The sequence below is a fragment of the Buteo buteo genome, chromosome 22 (genome assembly GCF_964188355.1).
Source record: "Buteo buteo chromosome 22, bButBut1.hap1.1, whole genome shotgun sequence".
Taxonomy (NCBI): domain Eukaryota; kingdom Metazoa; phylum Chordata; class Aves; order Accipitriformes; family Accipitridae; genus Buteo; species Buteo buteo.
In genome coordinates this window covers 10,575,082-10,583,818 of record NC_134192.1, presented here as the reverse complement: position 1 = coordinate 10,583,818, position 8,737 = coordinate 10,575,082, and the positions used below count along the sequence as shown (strand labels likewise).

The 8,737-nt window shown below is 46.3% G+C and overlaps 1 protein-coding gene across 1 annotated transcript; it reads left to right on the top strand.

Moving 5' to 3' along the window:
• The first annotated feature begins 468 nt into the window (after window positions 1–468).
• Window positions 469–4,518, top strand: SLITRK2 (SLIT and NTRK like family member 2). The gene is made up of 2 exons (XM_075053720.1): window positions 469–545; window positions 1,047–4,518. Exon 2 carries the CDS (start codon window positions 1,090–1,092, stop codon window positions 3,661–3,663), a length of 2,574 nt encoding a protein of 857 aa, XP_074909821.1. The 5' UTR covers window positions 469–545; window positions 1,047–1,089; the 3' UTR covers window positions 3,664–4,518.
• Window positions 4,519–8,737: the final 4,219 nt, after the last annotated feature.

Genomic DNA, 8,737 nt, shown 5'->3' with positions numbered 1-8,737 from the left:
CAGGTAAATCCGCTTGTTACCTGCTTCCACTCCCCGGCTCCCCAGTCCCCGCGCTGTCCCGGCCGCGGCGCGGCTGCAGGTGCTGGCAGAGCGCTCCCCGCGATGCGCAGCCGAGCCGGGAGCGGAGCCGGATACCGGGGGGGTGGGGGAACGGACGGGCTCCGGTGAGGAGGGGGGGGGAACACGGGACCGGGGAAGGGGGGGGGGTGGGAAAAACGCGTCCCCCCCGCCCCCGGCGTGACGTCAGCGCGGCTTCGTGCGGGGCAGCCGGCAAAAGCGCCGCGCCGCGCCGCGCCCCGCGCAGAGCCGCCCGCGCTCCCGCAGCGGCGCCGCCGCCGCCGCTTCTCGGCCCCCGCCCGGCCCAACTTCCCGCCGAGCCGCGGCCGGGACGGGACGGGACGGGACGGGACGACCGGCGGCGCCTCCTCGGCGGAGCTCCTCCTGAGGCGTGAGGCGGGCGATGCCTTTCGCTCCCGGGGCGCGGCGGCGGCGGCGGCGGCACTCGGCGGCGGCCCCTGCTGCCCCCTCGGGCGCCCCGAGAGCAGGTACGAGCCGAGGAGCGGAGCGCGGGGGGGGAGCGGTTCGGAGGCGCCCTGCTGCCGGGAGGGGACCGGGGAGGGGATGTGTGGGTTGCGATCGTTTGTTCTTACCCCCCCCACACACCCCACTCCGCGGTTTAAAAAGCTGCCGGTGAAGGGGAGCCCCGCAGCCGGGAGCGGGGGGGCTGCCCCGGGCGGGCGCAGGGGCCGGAGCCGCTGGGCTGGCGGCTGCCCGGAGGGGTCGGGCGGGGAGGGCAGCGCCGGGGACGCCGGGGTTCGGAGAGCTCCCCGACGGGGCTTCCCCCACGGCGGCTCCGCGGGCGCTCTGCGAGAGGCAAAGGAGGGGCGGAGGAGGGGGGTTTCGGAGGAGTTCTGCGAGTCGCTGCCTCGCCGGTCCCCCCTTGTCCCCCTCCAGCCTTGCCACCTGCTGTGCCCTCCCCTCGCAGCCTCTGCTCCTGGGCGTTTTGACTGGGGACTTCTTCTTTCTCTCCTTACCTGTCTCAAAAGGTTTGACTGTAGGTACCGAAGCGGCGATCGACGGCGCATAAAGATGCTGAAGGGTGTTTGGTTGCTCAGTTTGTTAACAGTGGCTGGGATCTCGCAGACGGAGAGTCGCAAACCTGCCAAAGACATTTGCAGCAAAAGCCGCTGCCCTTGTGAGGAGAAGGAGAACGTGCTGAACATTAATTGTGAAAACAAAGGATTTACAACCGTCAGCCTCCTCCTGCCGCCACCGTCCAAGATCTACCAGCTGTTTCTCAACGGGAATGCGCTGACCCGCCTGTTCCCCAATGAGTTCGTCAACTACTCCAACGCCGTGACCCTCCACTTGGGCAACAACGACATGCAGGAGATCCGCACGGGGGCCTTCAGCGGCCTCCGCACCCTCAAGAGGCTGCACCTCAATAACAACAAGCTGGAAGTGCTGAAGGAGGACACGTTCCTGGGCTTGGAGAGTCTGGAGTACCTGCAGGCTGATTACAACTACATCAGTGCCATTGAGGCGGGAGCCTTCAGCAAGCTAAACAAGCTCAAGGTGCTGATTCTCAACGACAACCTCCTTCTGTCCCTGCCCAGCAATGTCTTCCGCTTCGTGCTCCTCACCCACCTGGACCTGCGGGGGAACCGGCTGAAGATGATGCCTTTTGCTGGTGTGCTGGAGCACATCGGAGGCATCATGGAAATCCAGCTGGAGGAGAACCCTTGGAACTGCACCTGCGACTTGCTGCCCCTCAAGGCCTGGCTCGACACCATCACCGTGTTCGTGGGCGAGATAGTCTGCGAAACCCCCTTCAGGCTTCACGGGAAAGATGTGACCCAGCTCACCAGGCAAGATCTCTGCCCTAGGAAAAGCTCCAGTGATTCCAACCAGAGGGAAAAACACCCTGTCCTCTCAGACCCGCACATCTCGAGGCTATCGCCCACAGCCAACTCTGCCATCAATCCCACCAGAGCCCCAAAAGCCAGCCGGCCACCCAAAACTAGGAACCGCCCCACACCCCGTGTCACTGTGTCGAAAGACAGACAGATATTCGGACCTATCATGGTTTACCAGACAAAGTCTCCCGTGCCCATCACCTGCCCAGCTGGCTGCATCTGTACTTCGCAGAGCTCAGACAACGGCTTAAATGTGAACTGCCAAGAGAAAAAGATAAGTAACATCTCCGAACTCCACCCTAGGCCGACCAGTCCAAAGAAACTTTACCTTACCAGTAACTATCTGCAAGTCATTTATAGAACCGATCTCGCAGAGTACAGCTCTCTGGATTTGTTACATCTAGGAAATAACAGAATTGCAGTGATACAAGAAGGTGCCTTTACAAACCTCACAAGTTTACGCAGACTTTACCTTAACGGCAACTACCTTGAGATTCTGTACCCGTCTATGTTCGCCGGGCTGCACAGCCTGCAGTATCTCTACCTAGAGTACAACGTCATCAAGGAGATCCTGCCACGCACCTTTGATGCTCTGAGTAATCTTCATCTCTTATTTCTCAATAACAACCTGCTCAGATCCTTGCCCGACAACGTCTTTGGCGGCACTTCCCTCACCAGACTCAACCTGAGAAACAACCATTTCTCACACCTGCCTGTGAGAGGAGTCTTGGACCAGCTCTCGGCTCTGATTCAGATAGACCTCCAGGAGAACCCTTGGGACTGCACGTGTGACATCCTGGGGCTGAGGAACTGGATAGAGCAAGTCACCGACCAGAACAACCAGCAGTCAAATCCCCCCGTAGTTATCAACGAAGTCATATGCGAGTCTCCCACCAAGCACTCTGGAGAGCACCTGAAATTCCTGAGCAAAGAAGCCATCTGCCCAGAGAACCCCAACTTGTCAGATTCTTCTCTCCTCTCCATGAACCAGAACACAGATACACCCCATCTCCTCGGTGCCTCGCCCAGCTCCTACCCAGAAATCCACACTGAAGTTCCGCTGTCTGTCTTAATTCTAGGCTTGCTGGTTGTGTTTATTTTGTCCGTCTGTTTTGGGGCAGGCCTGTTTGTCTTTGTCCTTAAGCGCCGGAAGGGGGTGCAAAGCATGCCCAGCAGCGCAAACAACTTAGATATAAGTTCGTTCCAGCTCCAGTACGGGTCTTACAACACTGAGACCCATGATAAAACTGAAGGACATGTTTATAACTACATTCCCCCTCCAGTCGGACAGATGTGCCAAAACCCCATCTACATGCAAAAGGAAGGGGATCCGGTTGCCTATTACAGGAATCTCCATGAGTTTAGCTATAGCAATCTTGACCACAAAAAGGAAGACCCTGCCAGTCTCGCATTTACAATCAGTGCAGCTGAATTACTGGAAAAGCAGTCCTCGCCAAGGGAACCAGAGCTTCTGTATCAAAATATTGCAGAAAGGGTCAAGGAACTCCCCACCGGAGGATTAGTTCATTATAACTTTTGCACCTTACCCAAAAGGCAGTTTGCCCCTTCATATGAATCAAGACGCCAAAACCAGGACAGGATAAATAAAACTGTTTTATATGGAACTCCCAGGAAATATTTTGCAGAACAGTCTAAACCCGAGCATCCTTTACTCCAAGGAAAGCTACAAACAGAACCAGACTACCTCGAAGTTCTGGAAAAACAAACTGCAATCAGTCAGCTGTGAGGGGGGGAGGTGGGAGACAAAGGAAAATTTTTAAATGAGCTCAGCATCACATTTGATTGAGTCTGAACTCAGTGCCGATGTCATCTGTCGCATTCCCAACATTTCCACTTTTTAAAATTAGAGAGGGAGTGAGAGAGAAATTGAACCCTTACAGCATAGCAGGGATATGGTGTTGCTTTTGCAACATTCCCTTTAAATTATTTCCATATCTCTCTCCTTTTGACCCTTCTGTAGGAACTGTCACTGCAAATGTATGTTTCTGTAATAGATCTTGCATAATTCTTTTTGATTTGGAAGGAAATGAGGAAGGGGGTCTTTGGGTTTTCTGTTGTTTTTTTTCTTTTCATTTCAAAGTGGAAACTTAATGTATTATATAGAAGATCTCCAAAGATCTTTTTTCCTGGACTATGACTTTCTTTTGTAAATAATAATATACAGTACTGCTGTTTCAATTACCAAGTATAGCCACTGGGCGTCACTTTTTTGTGTTAAAGTGCCTTTGCACTTTAAGTACATTATTACTTAATTGTTGCTCTTAGCTTTGATAAATTGAACCTATTTTAATGTGTTGTATTTTTGAAATTAAAAAAAAATTGTAAAATAGATCTATATGTCAGCTGCATTAAATCAGAAGGTTCGATTTATAGGAAAGCTGCCCTCCTTTAAATGAATCTAGTTCTAGGACCTTACAGTCTCAAATGTAAATTATTGGGGTATTTTTTCCCTCTAGGTTTGTTTAGAGTGATCCACTGAAATCAACTGAGAGGATTTTGCAATGGACTAGAGGTTATCAAATGCCTCAGCTGGGAGTAACAGCTCATTAATAAAAGACGTTTAACACAATGTCATAGTGAACTGAACAATTAATGTCCTTCTTAATACGTTGCATTGCAGCTCTAACACAGTAATGTTCAGTGGTTTAAGATTATCTTCATACTTAAGAGAACATTACTTATAATATTTTATGCATCAAATTAGGTATTTTTATACATTTTATGACAGAGTTTATATTTGTAACTTTTTTGGACTGAAATTAACATGTCCTTTTCCTGCCAGATACATATGTTTTTTTTACAAGCAGGGACACCAGCAGGGGTCATCCCACACCTCATTAAATTTATTAACATACAGGCAAATGAACCAATGCCAAAGGTAAAATTTGAACCCGGGTCTCTCGAGTCCTCCAAAGCAAGGTAGCAGAAATCAGTATGTGCATCACACTAACTTTCAGTAGTCTGAACCATGCCAAGTTTTCAGTCTCTAAAGCAAAAGTAATGTTGTAATAATTCTAATCTACTGGAGAATACTATTAAGTTCGTTATCTTAAATTTTAGAAAATGTTTTAAGTTAACTGAATTCCATTCTCAACGTTGGTTTTCTTAAGCCCATCAGTGAACAAACGCACTAAGTCTTCTCCTTTCCCATTAACTCAGGCCTGTTTTACTTCAAGCTTTACGTTATCGCCTTCAATTTACATTTCCTTCCTGGAGAATATTGAAACCATTTTTATTAACAAGTATACAGTCAAACTTTATTAAGCCTTATTAGCTTCTAAATAATTTTGAGATGCAAACATTATTGTGCGATTTAAACAAACAGCCCTTATTTACAACAAAAACAGTTTTGTTTTGTCTATTGTAAATCCTTATGCAACTGGGATGGTGATCTGCATATAAAGTAGGCCAGGCTTTTCAATTCCTTATTAAAGCAATTGATGGAGTCTGAAAGAAGCACACTGTTTCCTTTTCATAAATAGGTTACTGCACATAATAATCCTTTATTATCATGCGGAGATTGAAGTGGCCTCTGCTGACTGATTTTTTAGAGCTTTACTATAGTTAATAATACAGTATCTACAACTTTGAGAAATTTTAAGCAATAGCATTTGAGCTATAAATAACTACAATCAATGTTGTTCTAATCAGGACTTTGCCAAAAGGAGGTTGCTTTATATTTAAGAGCTGAAGAGGCTTTGCATGTGTATTGCCAGGTATGAGTCATTCAGTAAACTGTCTTCTAATGATTTATGTGACATCTGAGTACATTAATATGCTAACATGTCGATTCTTTATGTTTAGAGTCCATAGCATCTATGGCTGTTCATTAGATCAGGTTTAAAACTGAAGTGCTACAATGAATACGGAAGAATCAGTCTTCAAAATGGTCTCGCTTCAAGAAGGAGGCGAAATGGTATCACATTAGTTGAACTTGGAACATTTGACTGGAATAGCATCCATCTTTGAGTGAGGTAGTTGTTTGAAGGCTTCCAGTAGTGATTGTCTTATTATGGCTCCTTTGCCTGGGTAATTAAAAGCATTTATTACTGAAACCATAAGAAAAGTATAAGTATTATTTTAAAGTGAAGTTATTAACTCTTTCCATGTATGATCTTAGTATTGCCTGCAAAACAAGTGCCATGTTATATCTGGTACTCTAGCAGCTAGGATATTATTATTTATTAATCTCTAGTGAACCAGAACCAATTACAGGGCTTTTGCTCAGAAAAATGCTAATTTTTCCTATGGAAATGTTTTCCGTTTTCTAGTGTTTGCAAACAACAGAGATAGGGAATTGATTCTTTTAGTAACTTTATCTTGTTTATTTTTACTGTTTCAGTCTCAGACTGTCTTAGCATGTTTGCTTTGGTAGCACAGCCATATTTTACAAAGGTTGCTGTTGCTTTACGTTTCCTTAGCTTTCCTAGTGGAACTTACTTGGGGACTAGATTTTATTTTGCATCACCAATACCAACTTAAAAATCATTACTGCTGTAGATCTTTCAGGTTTGTTTTTATACCCTTCAGCTGACATCTATTAAGCAATTCTTTTCATAGTGTGTCTAGGTGAGAGAGAAGGAGATTTTTTTCAGTTACGCTTAAAGAGATTTATTTAACAGGGAAAGTGTGTCGGCAGCTGCTGTGTAGAAGGTCTCTGCATTTCCTCAGCTGTGCAGCCCTGGAAGCTGCTGCTTATTAGGGGAGAGCTGCTTGCCTGAGTAGTGGCTTGATAATGAGTCTGAAAAAATTTTCCTTCATAGCTTGAAAAGCTGAACTGTGAAAATTACGTAACTGAGTTAGCAAAGTATTTTTTTTCCTCCGAAAAATGGGATGCAAATAGTTCTCTTTCTTAATAAGTTTTCTTTTGTGAAAGTGGACATAATGACCTTTACAGAAACAGTAATGGTGCAGACTGAAGCACTGTTAAAACTATGCAGTTATCTCCAGTCAAAGTGAGGGGCAGTACACTTCCAATGCATGAATACATTTTTTAAGACATCTTTCTGTGTAAGCATGAAGTAATTACCACTGATCGTAGAAACTGGATTTCAGTAAGTAACTTCAGTGGCAAAACGGAGAGAGATGCTAGCCTTACACTGCTGTGCCCAGATTGCCCTGTGTTTCCTAGGCAGACATCTATCTCCCAGGACGATGCTGTGGCTTTGTAGGAACAGAACACACCCAGAGGATGACAGGTTAATTGCTTCCCTTTTTCTCCCCACAAAACAAATGCTGCTTTTTGCAAAAGGGTCCGTACTTCCTATCTGGGTTCTCAAGCCTGCTGCAGAGCTGCTCCAAATGCCCGTTGGTAGTCCTCCTTTCTGCAGCCTCTCTTCCATCAGATTTCACCCTTTTGGGTTCCAGCATTTGCTCAGTTCCTACCTCGCCTCCACTATCTGCTTCCCAAGCCCTCGCCGTGTAGTGCCCCAACCTTTCCCCTCGCGGCTGTCCCCCTGGGCTCTCCTTTTCTTCCCTCGCTAGCTCTGGAGGACCTGGTCCAGCCTTGAAGGGAATTGACGTCCCTGCTCCACTGAGAGCTCGGCCCTCACCTCCTCCTGCGACATCGCTGAGTAGCCCCATGTGAAATGAGACTCCTGATCCCAGTGGTGTTCCTGGAGGAAGGTCTGCATAGCTGTCCCCTCTTCCACTCGTTGAGCAGAGGAGAGAAGCGCAAGGTCAAACAGCTTTTCAGCTTCCACGCAGGATTTCCCGTGTGCCAACCCTGGCTATCCAAGCAGCATTTCTGAGTAAGAACAAATTTAAGACTCAGACTGGTTGTGTAGGGTTTCTAGAGTAAATAGCAAAACCCAGGCCATTCAAAAGTGGTTTATTCCCTCCCAAAATATATGGCATGCATTGGGCTACAGATACGCCTGCTTTTTTCCAGTAACTGTAGATGATGAGCGCTGATTAGAAAGCTAATTCCCCCATAGCTGCAGTCAGCCCAGCCTGACCTTTTTCTAGCACACCCACATGCAACATATATGCTCTGCTGAGTATCTGCCAGTCTCTACCCCAAGACATTTCCATTCTATCCACAGACAAATGTTCGCCGTGGAGTTTATAGCCTGCTTTGGTCAAAGGCACTGCCTTTTTATAACACCTTCTTGTGCTGATAGAGAACTATACAGTAGGTTTTAGTTTGGTTTTTTTTTTTCCTTCCCATCAACACTTGAGTTTGTAAAATAAAAATCAAACTTTTAGAAGTTAGAAGCTGTAATTAGTAGTGTTGAAATAAGGATACCAACAAGTTGAATTGCCTAAATAAAAGTCTTAAAGAATACTGATCTTGTATAGGAATACAAATGCCATAATTTTAAACTGCTCATGAGTGAAATGAGATACTGGAAATGTTAATGAAACTTCTTAGGCTCTTACAGGCTAATCACTGATACAGTTTGTGATTTTTCACATTACTGTTTTTGCAGACAGTAAATGTCATTTAACAGAGAAGAAAAAACACCCTATTTCCCAAAGTCCCTCCCCCAACTGTACCACTCCAAACCATCAGATAAATTAACTTAGGCAGATGATGTGACATTTCTTGTATTTTTCCCTTCACTTTTTCAAAGTGTTCTGTAGGAGAAGTACAAAAGTTATTCTTTTGTAAGAGGATCATTAAGTCTGTTTGGATTATTGATCTCATAGCTTTTCTGGGCACAAGGCCAATCATTTTGACTAAGGTTTTTAATCCTAGCTAATGAGGGAGGTGGATTAATGAGAAGCTTTTAGTTGTTTTTTTGTTATTGGAGGGTTGGTTGGATTTTTTGAACCAGTAGATTGACATGTTTATGAAT